Genomic DNA, 20452 nt, shown 5'->3' with positions numbered 1-20452 from the left:
GAACAGGCCTTGGTCTGATAGAAGCAGGGCATTTTACCCAATTTTTTTTTAAAGTGCCCATAAAAATTAAACCAACTTAAAATCCCAATGTATTTTAATACACAGGTTAAGAGAACCAGCTGGCAAGGTTCCCATGTGGCCTGTCTAGTCAGCCTCACGCATGAGAAATTAACTCCCCTTCCTCCACTGTATGGACCAATTCAGAACTTAGGGCCTGATTCACATTTAGACATAAGGTTCTGCCGGACTTAAACTCGAAGTCATTTACACCCAAAGGGAGACCCCTTTGCACCACCAGAACAGTATCAGGAGGCCCTAGTGTAAATGAGAACCAGGCTTTTGCAGAAGACCCTAAGGGTACATCTATACTGCAGACGGGAGGTGTAATTCCCAGTTTAGGCAGACGGACACGGGCTAGCTCTCCTCAAGTCAGTGTGCTAAAATAGCAGGGTGGCCCTGGCAGCGCGGACAAGCCCCCAAGCATGTATCCAGGATTTTGGATGGGTGACCCAAGGTGCTGTGGCCACGCTACCATTTTTCGCGGGATAGCTTGCGCAAAGCTAGTGCACGTTATTCTACCCGTGCTGGGAAGCGCCCAGAGGTAGCCGAAGGAATGCGTCTACACTGCCTTGAAACGCCTGTAGCTGGCCTGTGTCAGCTGACTCACGCTCTGGCTGTGGGGCTGTAAAATTTCAGGGTGGCCGTTCAGGCTGGAGCCCAAGCTCTGGGGCCCCACGAGGAGGGAGCTCAGCCTCCAGCCTGCATGTCTACACCAGTTTTACAGCCCCAGCTCGAGTCAGCTGGCAAGGGCCAGCTGCATGTGTTTAATTGCAGTGTAGACAGACCCATAGTGACTTAGGAGCACACCGAAAGCCAATGGGACGTGTGCTCGTAAGCCACTGAGGCGCTTTTGAAGATTCCCTCCAAATCTCATGATCTTAGGCCCCGGATGGGCCACCCTTACCCAGCATCCGTGTGCTCCTGCAGTAGGGCACGGGAACGTTAAAAACTCTGTGCAACTTACCAGGTTTCTTTGTGCTAATTTGTACTTTCAAGCCAAGCATCAGGGCTTTGGCTACTGGTATGGGAAGATTTTATGCCCTTTCTAGGGAAGGTTTTTAAAAGTGGCTTGATAGATGGTGCTGTAACTGTGTTCCTCGCCAAACGAAAGGCTGAATGCTCTAACGCTACAGAGAACGCATGGAGAAACCAGAATCTGACTGTTACGTGGGAAGACTCCCTTATCTGCAGCAGCTAAGACAGCTGGTGTTATCCACAGGGAACCAGCCCACCAGAGGCTGCGGTCTCTCACTGTCTGCGGGTGGATGGGCCAGCGTTCCAAGCGCTTTAAAGCCAATTTCCAGCCCATCAGTTTGTTGGAATCGCTCAGACATTTCAAAGCCAGGATTCGAGACCTGCAGCAGGATTAAGCAGTGCCGCATCTTCCAGGAAGTCCAGTGCTTGGTCTAAATCTGCTTTAGACCTCTGCGCTGTTGTTCTCGTGTTGGGTTGCCTGTTAGTGGATCTCATCGGCCCAGCTCTCACTGATCCTCAGTCATTTTTTGAAGATTACGTAGCAAAATTCTTCCAGGACAGAAGAGAGTTATTTAAATTACAGTAACACCTAGAGGTCCCAAAGCCCTCCGCCTTTTACTTACACAATGGCCCCCTGCTCCAAAGAGCTTACAATCTAAGTGGACAAGTCAAACAAAGGGTGGGAGAGGGAAGAGGCAGAGAAAGGAAGTGACTTGACCAAGGTGTCACCGCTGTTCAGTGGCAGAGCTAGGAAAAGCTCTCTTAAATCCCAGTTCAGTGGACCATGCTGGTTAGGGTTTGGAAAGTGTAATTCCTTCCACAATTCTGGCTGCCACGTGCTTTTTGTTTCAGTGGCCGTGCCCAAGGACAGGCTGTTGCTGATTGGTGCCCTCTTAACATGGATAAGAAACAAAATGGTGCACTTCTGTTTTGGTGCTGATCTAAATTCCAGACATTTATATGAAATAAATGGGTCATTGTATAAAGCCTAGTTTGGTTCAGTGTCCTATTTTAAGTGGTGATTTGAGCATATCTGCAGGGAATGGAGCCAGAGCTCAGTGTGAATGCTGATGGCTCATAAGACCTCCAATACCAAAAAAAGCCCCCAACTTGAATAGGAGAGAGGAACAAGGGCTGGTCACAGATTTAATCGGTAAAAGGATCCACGCAAGCTCAGAGCAGCCTTTCCCACTCAGAAGCCCCGTTAATGATACAAGCAGGAATGCAAAATACAGGACAAGGCAGCCACTTTATTCCTAATGAATTCAGGAGTTATGGCAGGGGACATGTGGGAGGTTCATTGCTATAATTTAACAGATGTACACACCCCCCATTTATGGTCAGGAGATGAACACACTCCGACAGACCAAGGCCCCATATAAACTGAGATTACAGCTATGTCTTAGTAACCAGTCTGTGACACACTTCTGGCCCAGGCATGGAGTTGTCCACACAGCACTTATTCCACGGCAACCACACATCCACTAAGCTTGTCCCCCATAGTGCCTCTGAACAGCTGAGTTTCAACTCCATGCAGTCTGGGAAAATGTAGGCAGCTATCGCCCCGTGCCTCTGCCGGGAACACGCACCCACAGAGTGGCAGTCCACCTGCGCATTCTAGGATGCCCTGCCTGCCGCACTGAGAACTAGGAGGGAGAAGCAGGCAAACTGGTTAAATGGTTAAAGGGAGTCTCCTCCACACAGCCAAAAAGGTGGCTGTGACCAATTTGACATCGGTGTTCCCGCTTAGGATGCATGTGGTAAGCTACTACAGCTCTGAATATTAATCATATGTTGCTGCAAACCGTATCTGAAGTCAGCCACGTCACTATCGAGTTATTAACTCAAAGTTACAGCATAGGAGTTGCAATGTTACATCTTCCCCTGGAGAGTCACAGATTAAGGATGACCATTATGATCACCTAGCCTGGCCACCTACATGATACTGGCCAGAGAATCCCATCCCGTGACTCCTACATGAAGCCCAACATACAGTGGAGCCAGACCATCTTTTTTAGATGTCTGGTGCATCGGATTCTCCCTTGCCCTGAACTTCTCACTGAGTTTAAAAGTGCTAGTAAATCACCATGGTAACATTCACACCCACTTCCCCCTGGTGTAATTGACAACGCTGGGTAACAAGGCATCGGGCTCCCAATCTTGACCCCACACAATGGAGAATCCACCATCTCTCCCGCCCGCTTTACACTTAAAAATTAGATCAACCTAGCTCTGTTGTTCAGTGCTGGGAGAAACGTCTTGCTCGGTGTGACATCAGGTCGACCTCACCCGTGGTGGAGGCGCAGTTAGGTCAGAAGAATTCTTTCACTCTCGAAGAGGTGGATTAACAACATCAACGGAAAACCCCTTCTGTCCATATATGGAAAGCAGGGTCCACATAACGGCACTTCAATGGCCCAGCTCTGGTGTACACCGTGGAAGCAGCTGTAAGGTAGACATGCCTTCAGTCAGAAGAGGGAGACCCCAAAGTACACAACGGAAAAGGACAAGCTGGGAATTAAATGTAAATCTTTCTTTTTATTTAACAAACACTAGAATTCTGAACGCTGAAGAATGTGTACGGAGGGAAAGAAAAATAATTTTCTTTTTGTTTTGTTTTTTTCCTCTTCTTTATAAAAAAGAAAAAAAACAGGCTATAAGAACAAACATATGTACAGGAGGAGCTGGCCAACTCCAAACAGAAAGCAGTAACAGAAGCATGATGTCTCCAAACAGTGGCTTGGCCTGCAAAATTTAAAAACAATTAAATTAGGATACAAATATTAGGAAAAAAAACGGACTGTAACACTACCGGGCGGCTGGGGGTGCAAGCCGCCAAACCCTTTATACAGTAAAACAATTGGAGCTCTACCAAGGTTTTATTTATTTATTTGTTTCAACCTGAAAACATATTGCTTATTTGCGAAAAAAAGAAAGAAAAGAAAAAAGGAAAAAAGTCTTCCATACAAATAAAGGTTTTCCTGTGGGAAAGGAACTAAAATGGTGGACGAGTGAACGAGATTCCAGGGTTGCCTCTTTCCCTCCCGTCCCTCATCCCCTCAATTGCTCTTGAGGGGGGCCCTGGGCAATTCCTTCACCATCATGTTTTCACAGGCTGGTGCTGCTGAGGAAATGCAAGGGAGGCTTCTTGACAATCCCCCCGCCCTGATGTGCACCTGCCAGTCAGCTTTGCAAGTGTTCGTTTAGGGGGGAGGGAGGGGAGAAAAAGCAGAAACATGCCTCCGCTTCCGTTTGCTGGGCCGAATACAGATTTGCAGGAAGGACTTTTCCCTTCAAACATGCCCATGCAGTCCAAGGTGATCAGCTCTCGCTCTCAGACGATGCAGAGTGAGATAACCCACCACCGCAGGGCACGGGATTTCTTGAAGCAGCTTAATCTGAGGGACAACATGCCTCACTGGAGAAAGCTCTATTCATACATCATGCAACGAGTTTCAGTGAGAATTTGGAGAGGGAAGGCTCCAAAAGCCAGGGTCTAACTTTCTGCTCAATAGCCTCTATGGGATAATATTCGGCTCTCTTCCTACATGCTTTAGAGTAGGTCCTTAAAAGGGTATTTTAAAAGAGTTCTAGTGGAACTTGATGGCTTTTAAGTTGATGGGGTATTTTAAATGCATTACTTTTTCTTAAATGCATCAGAAGTGCTTTGGAAAGCACCATCACTTTGGTTCTGTGTTTTAACATAGCTGCCTCCTTTCCTCCAGGCCCAAGCTTTAGGGGAAGAGGTAATTATAGGAGATGAAATAGGGTCCATGCTCCCCATGTGTTTGTACTTTCACCGCAGCTGGGCTCGCCGGTTAGAGAGTACAGTGTGAGCAGAAGGGGTGGTGGGGCTGGAAAGGAGAGAATGTTCTTTGCCAGCAGCTGGGAAGTCTATACACAGCACAACTGGAAGCTACTCGCATGGCCTTGGTTACAGCATCTCTGCTCAGCTGGTGGGGTGGTCCAGTGCATTACTAAGGGCAGTTACTTTGAGTTCCACCCTTCCCTGGTACACGGGCAAAGTTAACATGCCAACTTCCTTCTAAAGTTTATTCTCATCCACAGACGAGAAAGTCAGCAAAAGAGATGCAGACTTCAGAGGCTTTTAAACTAGGAACAGGCAGAGCGGCGTATGCAATTTAGTTACCAAAAAATCTTTACAAGACAAAGGAAAAGGTTACCATTTGGAAACTCAAAAGCAACAATGTTTTGCCATTAAGAGCTTAACAGTAGCTTTGGGTCTGGGATCAAAGTCTTAAAAGAAGTGGAAAAGTCCAGAGGCCATCAACACGTGGTCGCTGTGCTCCACTTAGCCCTTGGCTAAGTCTCCAAACACCATGACATGAATGCGGTCAGCAGTACCAGTGATGGGCTTTGCACTGTTTCATGACTGAAATAAACCTGAATTGGAGTTACCGAGGTAGTTGGCTAGAAACTGAGATTTCCCCACCTGGCATTTTCTTGAAGGCCATACATCCCCTCCACCCCACCTCACGCCTACACAATGCCACATGTCCAGGTGATGGGCGTCAGCTGTCCTGCAGGCTCCTGGCACCGATTCCCAAGACAAAGCCTTCTTTACAAAAGGGAATGCCCAGCCCTTTTAGTCTTCAAAAACACCAAGTTATTGCACTTCAAAAATACAACAGATTTGTGGTTCAAGCCCTCCCCACCCTCCCCATGGCTTCTGCTCAACTAAAATGATTCACTATGCACGATTTCTACATTATCTTCAGATTAGATTAAAAGGATTCAAAATGTGTCTCTTTACATGAGGTGCAGAGCTGCTGGAGCTCCTAACTAGAACAGTGCGATTCCAATCTTAAGTCTCTTTCCTTTCATTCCTTCCCCCACCCCTAAAAAACCCTCTAACCTTGCTGGGATATATAAACCTCCCCCCTCCACCCCAAGTCCCTCTCTTTCCCACCCTAACCCACCCATTCACATGTCCAGCAAAACTTTAGATAATCAGGAATGGTTATTTAACAAGACAATAAAAATGCACACAGCTTTGGAGATGCACTGGAGTTAGCCATCCCGTAGATTTTCAGGGGAACTCCAGCGATTCACACTGTAATGCTGAATGGCAGCCGAGGTCAGTTAGCTCTGGATCCTGGCTGCCTGGCTTAAGACACTTTCCTTACTTCAGACTCCGGGTCAGGTTGAGCTGGCAGAACTCGGGTCAGGCTGTTTAGTGGGGCAGTTTTCCAACCAAGAAGCAGCTCAATGGTTTTATTTTTCGTTTTAATGGTTAACTTGGAATAGGAACGTCAAGAGAAGACCAGGGAGGAAGGGAAGTGAGGCGAAGGAGAAATTCCCCTCCCCTCCAGTTTAGTAAGCACCAGAGTATTCAAGTCTGTCCATTCTGAGATTCAGAGCTACTTCCGCAGTCAGCAGGCAGAAACTAAACCTTTCTCGTAAGAGCAGCGTCGTTTCGGTTGGGGTCCGTCATCGTCGTCGTCGTCTTCTTCGTCTTCCTCCTCCTCTTCCTCAGATGATGAACTGTCCAGTGTTAAATCCACAACGTCGGCGGCGACCTTGCCGTTCTCTCCATTACCGTTGGGAGTGGGCAACAGCCCGTTCACATCAGAAGAACCTGGGAAGAAAGGCTTCATTAGAACATCTACAAAACTTACTAACACTTCTCAGCAGCTCTTTCACCATCATCATCACCTCCACAGCAAATCCCAGAGGGATTCAACCTCCTTGCATATCTGAACAGTATTTGGAGAAGGGGCAGATAAAACGTTCCTTCTAGGGAGGCTGCGTACAGAAATCCACCTACTTCAAAGACCAGTGGGGTAAGTGAATACTTCCTGAGATGCCCTGGAAGGCCCATACACCCTGGAAGGAAGATGGTTACTTATCTGTACTATAACTGTTGCTCTTTGAAATGTGGGTGCAGACATTTATTCCACTCACATGTGCACACACCCAGAGAACTTTGATTAGCAGTACCCATCAGGGCACTGCTCATGCACTCTGGCCCCCAAAGCCCCTCCCCGTAGCTACATACGGGCCGCTCCACCCTGACCCCCCTCAGTTCTTTGAAACCAGAATCCAAGACTGGAGACTCTGATGCAGACACAACAGAGGGCGGGATTGCAGAAGATAGGTCTGCACCCACATCTCCAAGAACAGTTACAGGTAAGTAACCATCTTTTCTTTGAGTAGCTGCAGACGTATATTTCACTCAGATGATTCTCCAAGCCCTACCTCCTACTGGTACTGCTTGAATCTACTCATACAATGACTTCAGACCTGCCTTCCGTAAGTTTGCACCTGACCTAGATGCCACCACAACAGCATTATGTTTAGTAAAAGTACGTATAGAAGACCATGCAGCAGCCCTGCAAGTGTCCCCTATCGAAACACTGTTGAGAAATGACAGATGTCACTAGGGCTACTTCATAAGCGGTCATAATGTTGGAAGTTCTCCCACCTGGAAATTGTGTGTGTTGAGACCAGGTGCCCTTTCATCCAATCCGCATAAAAGACAAAAGGCCAGTGCAATGATTGAAGTGGTTTAGTCCTTTCCACATAAAATGCCAAACATTGCTTCACATCGAACATATGAAGACACCGATCATCTGAGTGTGGCTTAGTAAAGGATACAGGGTAAGTAAATTACTTGCTTACGGTGAAACTGTGAAATCACTTTGGATAAGGAACTTCAGATGTGGCCTGAAGGACACTGTGTTTGAAGAACTGTGTAGGAGGAAATCCTGCCATTAGGGCCTGCAGTTGGCAGACTCTTCTTGTGGATGTTATAGCAATAAGAAAGGCAGTCTTCTTGGAAAGAAAAAGGAGATACAAAGAGCAAGCTGGTAGCGGCTCAAATGGAGGATACAGGAGGATGGCCTGTACAGCATTAAGGTCTCACAATGGGACCATTTCCTTCACAGGTGCACACAGACGGACAATACCTTTCAGAAATCTCACTGTTATGGAGTCTGAGAAAACTAACTTCCCCTGGATTGGAAAATGGAATGTCGAGATAGCTTGTTGAGAGTTCAGTTAACAGCTAAGAGGCAGACGGGAGGACTTCATATGTAACAAGTAATCCCAAAGCATCCTGAGCACGAGCGAACATCAGCTGAATTCCCCTAGATATTGACCAAATGGAAAAAACACTTTCACTTGGCTAAATTGGTGGTCCTAGTAGATGATTTTCTACTATTAAGTAGGACCCTCCAAACTGCTTCTGAATAGTGCCTTTCCTCTTCATCTACCCATCCATACCATGAAGTTTAGGTAGCTCAGCATAGGATATGCAACTTGGCCATGGTGCTGAGTCAGTAGGTTGGAAAGGAGACGGAGAGATCTGGGAGGTTGGACAGACAGATTGAGAAGATTAGAGATCCAACCTTGTCTTGACCAAGCTGGCACAATAAGTATCAGTTTGGCAAGGTCTGACTTCAGAGTTTGAGGATAACCTGAGAGATAAGAGGAATAGGGGAAAGGTATACATCAGGGCTGATCTCCAATTCAAATGGAAGGCATTGGTTAAAGATCCTGGACTGAGGCTTGGTCAAGAACAAAACTGATGGCACTTTTACTATCCTTTGTTCCAAACAGGTTTACTGAAGGGATGCCCTGTTCCCCGAGGATGGACCTCACCATGCTGCTTTCCAGAGACCACCTGCGGTTCTCGGAGAAAGTCCTGCTGAGATGGTTGGCCAATTGGTTTTGCGAAGCCGGTAAGCGTGAGGCTGTAAGCATGATGTCTTTGATACAAAGTACCAGAACTCTATTGCTTCCTGGCAAAGCTGGTTGGAGCGGGCTCCTTTCTGGTTGTTCACATGAACCACTGTGATGGTACTGTCAGTTGGTATGTTCCCCTGATCTGATCCCCAAAGGCAGGACAAGCATCGTAAGTGGCGCAAAGCTCCAGTATGTTGATATGAAAAGACGCTTCCATCTCTGACCACAAAATCATGAACCTTTAATGTCCCTAGATGCGCTATTATGGAAGCATCATAGACTGGAGTCCTGGTCAGTAGAGGACAGGCAAAGGGAACCTGACATGCATTGTTCTGTTTAGCCCACCACAGTAGCAAGACCAGTATCTCTGGTAGCACTCAGACCAGCCTGTCCAATGACTAGCAACTCAGGTGATAGGCCAACTTCAACCATGACTGAAGAGGACAAAGATGCAATCTCGTGTGCTGGACCACATAAGTGCACAGGGCCAATATGGTCTAGTAGTTTCTGGTATACGTGGACCAGGGTCGAAGGCTGAGATTAGAGGTCCAGAGGCACACAGGCATCATATTGTTTGGAATCGCGGACACAGGAGAAAGGCCCTCAAATTCATAGAGTCTAGTAGAGTCCCCATAAAAATCAATGTCTACTTTGCTGTGTTCAAAATCAGACCCAGGTGATCAAAGAGGTACAGTGTGAACAGAAGAGGACTGAGGACTTATTCTTTGGATCTGCCCCTCACTAGCCAATTGTCTAGGTACAGGAGGACATGAATTCCCCTCCACTGGAGATAAGCCACTACAACCATCATCATGCATTCACTAAAGACACGTGGGGCTGATGACAGGCCAAAGTGGAGACCAGTGTATTGATGATTGATGACTAGGAAACTTTCTGTGGTCTGGGAAAATCACCAGATGGAAAACAGGCATCATGAAGATTGAGAGCAACAAACCAGACGGCGTGATCCAATGTGGGGAGAATAGTAGCCAGGGTAACCATGTGGAATTTTATGCGTTTGATGTAATTGCTGAGACCATGGAGACTGAGAATAGGTGTCAACCCTCCCTTGGACATAGGGATCAGGAAGTACCAGGAGTAGAATCCCTTTCCATGATGAAGAGGAAGCACCTTCTCTCCAGCTCCCAGAGCACAGAGTCTGAACCTGCTGAAGCAGCAGCAGCGGCTCGTGAGATGGGTCTGTGAAAAGGGATGGGGGTAAACGTGTGGAAAGGGGAAATAGACAGAAGTTGGATGGCATAACCTGACCCCACAGTGCTTAGTACCCATCTGTCTGTAGTTATTGCTTCTCATGCACTGCAGAAGTGAGACAGCCCGTCCCTGAACTGAGATGTAGTTGAGATGGTCACAACTGGTAAGCTGCTCTCGATATGCAAGTCAAAGACGCTGCCTGCCCAAAGATGGAGGAGGAGGAGGATGGGCTGGTTGGTTAAAATTAGAACCAGGTCTCTTCTGGTGATTTATGCCCTTTTCTGAAGAAGTCTTGTGGCCTAGCAAGGGAGGATAACAGCTGGAAGTATCACTGCAGACAATGTTGCTGACCCCGCAAAATGACGACTCTTTGTGGCCTGGGTATAAAATTCCTAATGACTGGAAAGTAGTACAAGTCCTCAAAATAATGCAATGTATCATCAGTTTCTTAGAGAACAAAAACTGACCATAAAAGGTAAGTCCTCTATGCTCTTTTGGACCTCAGGAGCTATGCCAGAATTCCGTAACCTCGAGGCCCTTCTCAATGTTACAGATGAGGCCATAAATCTGGATGAAGCATTTGTCACATCCAGTGTTGACTGCAAAGAGGTTGTGGCCACTGAATGGCCTTATGCAATAAATGCCTAAAAACTCTCCCTGAAGGATTCTGATAACTAATCTGTAGACATGGACACAACATCCCAATTCACAAAGTCATATTTAGGTCATAGTTTCTGCTGGTTGGCAACGCAGATTTGCAATGAAGAGACTGAATAAACTTTCCTCCCCATCAAGTCCAACCTCTTAGACGCCGACGTGAGGAGTGGGTTTATATCTCCCGTTGTAACTTCTCGTTTTTCACCATTACAACCAGGGAATCAGGAGCTGGATGTGAGAAAACACACTTGCCTGGGAACATAATTTCTCTTATCAGTACACTGTGGGTGTTAGAGACACGGCGGGTATTTCACAGATTTGGGAGCTCTAATATCACTTCATTTATAATGAGAGCCACTCTCCTAGGAGCTGAGAGCTGAAGGATATCCAGTAACGTGTTTGTTCTCATTAAAAACCTCAGCTTGAATAGCCAAGATCAAGGTCATTCATCTCAGGAGATCTTGATAGGATTTTAAATCCTCAGGTACCAGAGATGAAGAATCCAGCAATATAGTATCATCTAGTGACAAAGAAGAAGAGGGAAGCAGTGGAAGTACATGACTATAACAAGGGATCCAGGATGCACCAATTAAGAGGGAGCTTACTCAGTCTATGGCTGAAGCTCAAGCAGCTCACAAGGGGAGAGAAAAGGTGATCTTCCCTGGACTTAGTGGAAGATCAGGACCTTGCCGAATAAGGATCCACCCAAGGATGCCAAGTAAGCCACTTTGGATAGGGTATGACATTAGTGACCAGTAGAAGCTACGCCAGGTGCAGTTATCCCTACTGCATGAATGGTACCGATCCCCGTTCCACTGGCAATCGCCCAGAAGTTTAAGTGACCTCAGAGTGGTACTGTGAACGTGAAGGGATGGAAATGTCTCCTAACTAGATCCTGAAGACCCTTCCACATAGTCTGGCTGTAATGGAGAAGCCACTCCAGATGAAGCCAGTAAACGCCTTGCATCATCTGCAAGAGATGGCACTTACAGTCCTGCTAAAGGCATCCCACTCGGTATTGAAGCTGGCATTGGTACCAAAACCAAAGTTGGTCTCAGACTCAGAGTTAGACAGTGCTGCAATCATTGTCGGTACTGAAGATTGTACTGAGAGGTTTGGCAGTGCAGATGCTGACCAGGAAGCCACCTGCAACCCTGGCCCATGGATACAAGGTGCTGCAGTCGACAGAGCCAACAACATTCTGCAGCCAGTCCCAGTGGTACCAAGGACACCGAATACTAAGCCACCAATGTAAAATGCTCCTGAACAAGTGGTGAGTCAGGAACAGAAAGGCACAGCAAATCCACTGCTGCCCAATACACCGCCAATATGGGAAGCATCCATGATGACACCACTGTTGTTGGTACTGGACTCAGTGGATGCCCCACAGGCATCAGTACCAGAGTTTACTGTACGGTCTCTAACTGGTTTCACACGGGTACTGCAGGGTGGGTTGACAGTCCACCTCTACCCCACATATTGAAAGACTCATGGTGCCGGTCTACATTCTTCTTAGAAGGGGAGGAGGAATCTCTCCAAGCTCTGGAGCGGCTCCAGGCCATTTTGTGAGAGCTTTTCCTCAGATTTCCAAAGGAAGGAGAACAATCGCTGTTCCTCCTGGGCGAGGAATCCAAGTGAGACTGTGGAGTCGCAGCCTGTACCAGCTCAGGTGCTCTCTGAGGGGCCTGATGATCTGTGGCGGTCCCCTATGCTGAAGCAGGCCTCATGTTCTGCCCTAGTAGGTGCTAATTTAAGTGCAAGGCTCTAAACACCTGCATTCTCTTCTTGAGCTTACAGATGGAGCATCTTTCCTTAATGTGCCCTTCCTCAAGGCACAATAAACATTGAGTGTGGGGATCACTGGTAGGGATAGCTACTCCACATGGTGGACAATGCTTAAAACTCAGAGAAGGTGTCCCACCTGGCTAAAAACTAACTACACTAAACCCTAAGGTACTACTAAACTAACTATTTCTTTGTTTTTTTTTGGATAAACACTGCGATGCAGAACGTGAGGTGAGACACTACACTGAACGCTCCAACTCAAGCCGCGCGGGTGGGCGAGAAGGAACTGAGGGGGGTCAGGGCGCTGCCTCCCCTATACAGCCATAGGAGGGGCTATGGCAGCCAGCGGGCACAAGCGCCACCCCAACAGGTACTGCCAAGCAGAGTTCCTTGGCGTCAGTGCTGTGGGCAAGCGCACACACGAATGGAACACACATCTGCAGCCACTCAAAGAATTAGTGTTTGCTCGGGAAATATTTGCACAAAAGTAAGGGACTGCTTCAGTCAGAGATGTTACAGAACAACGCAGACGGATTTGTTGGTAACACCACCACTAAGGAAAGGTCTGGCCTTCCACTGTCCATGAGTGGAGGCAAACGTTTCAGGGTTATTCCGTAAGTGAATATACAAAAGATATTCATTCCATGCCACTTTGAAGGCATAACCCAGTTTTGCTAAACAACTGATCTGAATGCTAACTCAACCATTAGGGATTTACTCAAAGGGCTGGAGGACCCCAACCAGAATAATCCCCTCCTTACTGTACAGTTACTACCTCTCTGATACTACTTACTCCTTTGTGTAGAAAGATGGGGGAACCTATTAGCTGACTTACAATGGTATTCTGAGCAGAGCTCATAAGGTGTTCTATAACTCTCCAACACTGACCCAGCTTCCTGATGTTGTATCAAGTGATTTGTCTATGTTCTTTACAGTTTATCTTTCAGTGCATTTAAAATCGTTCACCCCACTCACTACACACCTACCTAGTACCAATATTGGACACTGAGGGCTGCAGCTTCTCTCTTTCTCAGCTTTGATTGGACACCAGGATCCATCCACCAGGTATTCTATTTCATCTGCATCCTCGCATTCCGTCAATATTTTTGATAGCAGCCTGGAGAGGAAAGAAGATGCCATCTGTTAACCTTGAGGCAATCAGCAGAGCACCTTTGATGACAGAACGCTAAGATGGAGCCTCACCTTAAATGGCCCTAAAATTTATGTTTGAAGGAATTTGGTAGTGAAAAGCTGCTACACCCAAGTCCTATTTTCCCCCCCACACAACAGGTACTGGCAGTGCCAACATCCCCAATCCATCCTGACACGGCTTAAACCATGAATCAGAGCAGCCTCCATGCTCAATTCAGTCCTTGGTCTCTGTTGACGCTGCCCATGGTGTGGGAGAGGACAACTACTGTTACTTATGACAGGTGGTAGTTATGTAATGAAGACTTTCCACTAGGAAGTGGGCCGAGATACCAGCTCAGTTATTAGACCACATTTGAACACTATGCCAAAGACTCAGCTCCTCACACGCCATCGTGTAGCCCATCAGATCCCTAGAATTTTAATTATAGTAGAACACATTCCTACCCCGCTGCAAGTGGGAAGTTAGACCAATAGACAAGTCCCTTGTGCTGCTCCCCAGACAATATTCTTACGATGCCACATCTATAGTACGCTGGGTGACTTGTGCACACATATTCAGTTTATTACGTTATGAAAGGACAGAGTAATCCACCAGATTAAGAAAATCAGGTAGGAAGTGTAGCTTTCCTCTCTTCTCACTCTTTATCAGTCCAGACGCTGGACTTCCCAAGCTAGTGCTGAAATCTCTGGGGAAAGTATAATGCATGCAATGTCCTCCCACTAGAGGCTGCATCAGAAAAAGCTTCTGTGCCCAGCCCATATTGTGTTGAAAATACAAAAATGATGGCATAGATCCAGATGGCCACCTTACCTATCTCTAATCACGAGGAGACGGACCTCTAACTAAATAGAGACTACCTCTCTGGTTCATCATGCCTTAGAGGTTGGGCATTTGCTTTACTACTGTTGAAGTGTTTCTCATCACTGGCCTCAGGAGGGTGCTTGTTTAATAGCTATTGGAACAGACCATCTAGAATTCAGATTGTAGAAAGCATCACTCATGCCTAGGCTGTGGAGTTTTTCCTTTATCAGTATGAGGGTGAACCAACACTTGATTTGTAAAAGGCCATTCCTGAAGTTTCCTTGAAGTGTGATACCATTCTGAGCACTGCTTTGTCCTGATTGAGTAGGATCTGCTATTTGATTCACAACGGGATCTGGACAGCTCTAGTCTCCTAGCCTAGCAAAATGAATACTAGAAATAGAACTTTAAGGATGTAAAATGGTTCAGGGACGCTTACATGAGCTCCCTCAATTAGCTTGGTCTTCAGTAGCTTCTTTGGATCTTTACTGGATGAGTTGTGTTCCTTTGCTTGCTGAAACGGACAACATCCAGATGAGACTCCAACATCGTCAGTTCTAGTTTACTCCTAAAGACTGACTATTACTACCAATTTTACAAAAACCGAACAGGTATCAAGTCCAGCTGTCTAGAGAAATGCCAGATTAGTGACAAAGGCACGGACTGGATTGAGTTCATCTTCTCTACATCAGTGTTTTCTGCTCTAAAATAAAGACAACGAAGCTTTGCCAGTGGAGACAGCACCCTTCTTCTATAAGCTAGTCCTCCATAGCCAGGCTATAAACGAGAAAGGGAAATGTTCCTGTTGTATTTACTCCGTGTGGAATTCTGCGCATGATGTTTTAAAATTCTGCAAAAATCTACATATTTTGTCAAAATAATGCAATATCATCATTCTGGTTTCAATTATTTTGGTAATTTATTTAAACTACCATACAATGGATGGAGAATGGGAGTGGGGAGCATCGGAGGAAGTACCCAACCCCGTTTGTCTAATAGTAATGTAGCTAGGTTTGACCCTTTATTTCTAGTTATTAGTCAACAAATATATGCAGCCATATGCTCAGTGTTACATCATAGGCAACTGAAGAGCAAGTGAGGGCTGGGGAATGAAACTCACAATTTACATTGGCTATTGACCACCTCCAGAAAGGCCAGTAGCAAACAGTTCATGGAGCACATTTTGATAGGAAATGTTTTCAGTCCAAAAACTTAGACCAGTTCTAATCACGAAAGCACAATAAGCATTTATAAGGCGATACTGTCCTTTACACCCTTCTGGCAATGTGAAGGAGCCTTAAAACTTTTACAGCTGTTTTATACACCTGGGGGGAATTCAAAAAGACAATGGGAACAATTCATTAAGCAGGCAGGCTGCTACATTCTGCTCTGCCTGAGGGGACAGAGCCTGCCCCATGCCTACCTCCTCAGAAACACCCTGAAGCTCTGCCGCTCCATGCCGAGCATACTGCAATAGCGAGTGAGAGGGACAGAGTGTCTCTCTCTTTCACTTGCACGACTGCCCAGCTCCTCCCTCTCGGCGGTGATTTATGCCTCTACTGGCTGCTCTGGGCACCTGAGCCAACCTGCCTGTGCTGTCGGGAAGTGGCGCATGACTGCTCTTGCAGCTTCCCTTTGCTTTCCTGTCAGAAGTCATTTTTCTGCGGGGAAGCAAAGAAATCTGCGGGGGACATGAATTCCGCACACACGCAGTGCCGCAAAATTCTCCCTGGGGTATGTATTGGTAGGCTTGGCAGAATTTATTTAATAATTTTGAAGGATAATCTCAAAGACTATTTAAGCACCTTCTTCCGTTTTCATCTGTTTAAATAATTATTGTTTGACCCCACCTAACTTCCTGAAACTGTGGAAAATTTAATGACAGTAGATGTTGAGATTCAAAAAGTTAAAGCTTTATGACTGTTAAAACAAACATCAAAATATACAAAGTAAATATCTTTAAATCAAACTCTAATAAAGTTCTCAAGCATTTTTCTTACTTTGCATATCAGTAACTTTGAATTTTTACTAAAAAGAAAAGGAGTACTTGTGGCACCTTAGAGACTAACCAATTTATTTGAGCATGAGCTTTCGTGAGCTACAGCTCACTTCATCAGATGAAGTGAGCTGTAGCTCACGAAAGCTCATGCTCAAATAAATTGGTTAGTCTCTAAGGTGCCACAAGTACTCCTTTTCTTTTTGCGAATACAGACTAACACGGCTGTTACTCTGAAACCTGAATTTTTACTGTTTACCAAGAAAAATCTAAGCCTATCTATTGGCCACAGGGCAAAGTGAACAGGTAATCTATGCCTAGGTTGCTTCAGACTGACCGAGGACACAAGAGCCAGAGAAGATCAGTAACTATGAATTCCTTGATGCCCTGAGTACAGTCTGCATGACTAAATCCACGGAAATATATAACCTAGGTTGAAGTTCACATATACTCACTCATCTGCCCTTTGTAGAATTCATCTGAGCTCTTGTGATTGAGTCCATCAGTATATTTGAGGGAATTCCCATTAGGATGTCTGAGATATCTGAGGCGGGGGGGCGGGGGCAGCGCGCAGGGGAGTTCATTTCCCAGAAACAAGGAGCTCTGCAGCTTGTTGCCATCACCATTTTTATGACTGTCAGCAATTTCCACACTGGAGTTCAGTGAATAGTCAGGCTGTCTAGCCATTTCCTGACTCCTGAGCTGCCTTGTTCACATAGGAAACAATGGCAGTCATCACTTTGTTCCTTACTTTGCTCTTTGCAGAGCAGGCAGCCAGTTTACTGAGCTCTCCTTTAAGGTGATCAGCATCTAAAGCATCTAAAGCCATGTTCCTGGAGCTATCAGGGATCCTAGTCAGTCTGTAACTTGGGTGGCATCTATTGCCAGGACTAGCTAATTCAGTGGTTCTTGTAGAGGACTCTTGTCCAGGTTCTGCATATGGAGACCAGATAGCAATGATAAGAGGCAGACATTCCTTGGATAGGGCTATCCTCTTGATAAGACTCAATTCCATCTCTCCATGTTTCTTTATATGATCTTCCAATATCAATGAATCAAACCTTGTTCAGAGATGCACAATGGAAGCAGATCACCTCCAAGGTGGTGGTTTATTATCAAGCATTAATCTTTGAGCAGCTGACATTCTTAAAGGTCTTCCAGGCTAAGGATTAAGGACTTTCTTTGACTCAGCCAGTTGCCCACGTATGGATAGACTGTGAAGCCTTCTCCCTTCCAGGCTGATGTATAAATGGTCACCATGTTAGTCCAAAGAAGAAAGCTTGGTACTGGTATGTGGACCCCAACACTGAATATTGCATCTGTAGGACACGCCCCCTCAAAGGCCAGTTGTTCTCTCATCAAGTTTTTTCAAAGGGCATAGAAACCCCCTACGGTTCACAATCTGAAGGCATGGGCTTTTAGGGTCGCCACCCTAATGTTTGGGACCCACAAGAACACACTGGGCAGCATAAGATGACAGAATGAAAGAACTCTCCTCCAGATATATTAAACACAGTCTCCACAAGGGGCAAAAAGGGGAGATTGGTTTGGGGTTGGCCAGTCTTTAAGGACCTTCCCTAAAATTTGTGGCTTCAGACCCTTGTCCCAGCTTGGGGGTGACAGAATGCAGGCCCTCCTGCCTTCCAATGTGGACCATAATGCTCTTGGTTCTCTGGTCCTCCTCCTTCATATGCTGTTTTAACAAAGTGATGCAAACTCGACTGGCTGGATCAGAGCCCAACAGGGCCATCTACAAACCCTAGAGACTTTTTTGGAATCCTACTGGCACACTTACAAACAGCATGGAAGGCACAGTAAGTGCTGGGGTGTGCTACCAGATCTCGTAACGTTGTTAGAGGTACAATATACAGGATCTTCCATCTGAAAGCTTAACGCTTACTCACAAAAAGCTCCTCTCAGAAAGCAGCACAAACAACTAGTGTGACGTTATAACAAAGATGATTCAGTTCTTAACAGCTTGAGGTTCTTTGAACCTACCAAAGTAAGGTTATTGGATGCAGACACTGTACTACTAGAACCATGAACCAACAAGCCCCTTTTATTCATGGAAGAACATTATAAAAGCGTCTGTTGTACTGTCTCCATCTACTGGCAGGGAAGAGCCTGGATTAGTACTGAACGATGCAAGACTACAACCTTAAGCTGCTTTGATGAACCCAGACCAAAAGAATCAAAAGTAAAAATAAAATCATTTCAAGAACATATTCGTAAAAACAATGGCTAAAAAGCCAGAAAAATTCCAAACTAAGCTTACAAGAACCCCAAACCTTTGAAAGTGTGGATATTCATAAATAAGGTGCCCAAAGTACCCTAAATATACCCCTACAAAGATTCCAACCCCATACCTTGTTCCTTTTATAGGAACTCATAATATATATAAAAATAGAAAAAGCTTTGCTGGCAAAGGACTTTAAGGAGTTTGCAGCCTACCACTACAGACACTATTTGCACAGTTTGCAGGTGGAGTATCCAAAAAAATGTACCCACAGAGCACTGGTTTATAACTGCAGTCATACCTCCATCTTAGATGTGCTAGCTCTGCATCTAATGACACCTGGATTAATGGCTGGCACATACTTATGACGTGCTGAGAACTGCTTGTGAGGTACTGAGCACCTTCAGCATCTTGCAGGATCAGGCCCTTAACGAAGGAGTGGGAGAGGAGTGCATGCCGAAGGCAGCCTGTCTTGTCAGGAGTGTGTAAAGTAGTTTTACTCTAGGGAGTGTAAATGACAATCAACAATCACTGCATGGAAAAGAGCAAAGCATCCTAGCTTTTGCGGTCACCAAGATGAAAAATGAATACGGTTGTATGAGTTTCAGAGCGAGCTGATGAGAAACTACAGAATCAAAAAGCAAAAAGACTAATGACCGAGTCTCACGCAAACCCACTACCACCCATAACGGGGAGGTTAGTCTCTTACATGTCCATGGAGCAATTATATATTTTAAACTTAAAAATAATTTTGAAATGGAGGTGGATCAGCTATAAGGCCTTACAAATCAGAGCATGAGCCCAACGTGGAAGAGGGTGGGGAGGAATAACCAAAGGGGCAGAAGAGGAAAGAGGGTGTGAACTCACCCGTCAATTATTAGCTGATCATAGGGTGCTGGTTTGTCACACACAGGGCACATCCAAGTGGGTTTCTTTTCATTCATCTGGAGGTAGAAGACTGCATCGAAGCACTGTAGGTGTGCACAGGTCTCAGCCCGGCAAGGGACAGACAGACGCATCTTCACCAGCTACGGGACCAAGAGCAGACAGACCAGTGACCCATCCCACCATTGCATCACTAGATGCTTCCCCTTCCAAAATTGGATACTGGTGCCATGTGCAAATACACAAGAAACTGCTTCTAGATGTTTCTGGTGAAAAAGATGATTATCCTGTAAAGATGGTTTGGGCGGATGAATAGGAGAGCTAATGTTAAAAGCCTGGACTGCTGTGCAAAAACTTACCGGGCAGATGAGAGAGACTCGAACACCTGTAGTAGCAATTTCACTGTCTGGATCCAAACGCAACTTCTCCTTTACTGTATTCAGGAAGACAAGAGGGGATAACATTAAAGCAATAAACATTACGTTTTAAACCTGGGAATAACATGTAGTATAAGAGGTAAGCTTCTGCGATTGTCACATGGGGAAAAAACTGCTGATGCCAGGGGAGGATGCAGTAAATTCTCTGCAATATGCAAGCAACTCAGTCAACCATGGAGAGCAGGGACAACAGGGTGGGAGGTGGTAGTAGGTCACTTCACTGCAACCTCAGGGCAGATACTGGACAAATACCTGGCACTCAAGCTAGGGGCTCACCAACAAAAAAAAAAATCATAGTAAAATGCAGAGTAATGCACGGCAATAATGAGGCAAGCACAAGAGATAGCGAGGCAGCTGGACTCCTAGTCCAACTGACCCTCCTAGTCTCACCTGAGCTGAATAGACTAGCTCTATCCAGACCCCAGTGGGATGCAACTCTGGAGCTAACCAATGAGCTGGGCTGCGGGCATACTGGTCAGTTTCTACACTGCAGCAGCCTTTGTCAGGTCTGGGAGATTAACATGTGCAAAGCCAGAGAGCAAGCAAGG

General features: G+C 45.9%; 1 protein-coding gene across 3 annotated transcripts in view; it reads right to left on the bottom strand.

The window, feature by feature from the left end:
• Nucleotides 1–1940: 1940 nt before the first annotated feature.
• Nucleotides 1941–20452, bottom strand: part of PIAS4 (protein inhibitor of activated STAT 4) — a 37982-nt gene continuing 19470 nt past the window's right edge. The window contains exons 8-12 of one of the 3 annotated variants that reach the window (XR_013348757.1): nt 19827–19900; nt 19450–19610; nt 13383–13513; nt 6183–6634; nt 1941–3480 (exon numbers count right to left, since the gene is read on the bottom strand). Coding sequence is in view for 1 of the 3 variants with exons in the window: in XM_077842140.1 (XP_077698266.1) it covers nt 6429–6634; nt 13383–13513; nt 19450–19610; nt 19827–19900 (572 nt within the window). In the remaining 2 variants the exon portion in view is untranslated. Of the gene's footprint in view, nt 3481–3553; nt 3781–5994; nt 6635–13382; nt 13514–19449; nt 19611–19826; nt 19901–20452 lie in introns of those variants that run through there. The other 2 variants (XR_013348756.1, XM_077842140.1) reach the window with 2 other exon arrangements.

The sequence above is a fragment of the Eretmochelys imbricata genome, chromosome 25 (genome assembly GCF_965152235.1).
Source record: "Eretmochelys imbricata isolate rEreImb1 chromosome 25, rEreImb1.hap1, whole genome shotgun sequence".
Taxonomy (NCBI): domain Eukaryota; kingdom Metazoa; phylum Chordata; order Testudines; family Cheloniidae; genus Eretmochelys; species Eretmochelys imbricata.
Note: the sequence above shows the minus strand (reverse complement) of the source record. Positions and strands in the feature narration are given on the sequence as shown.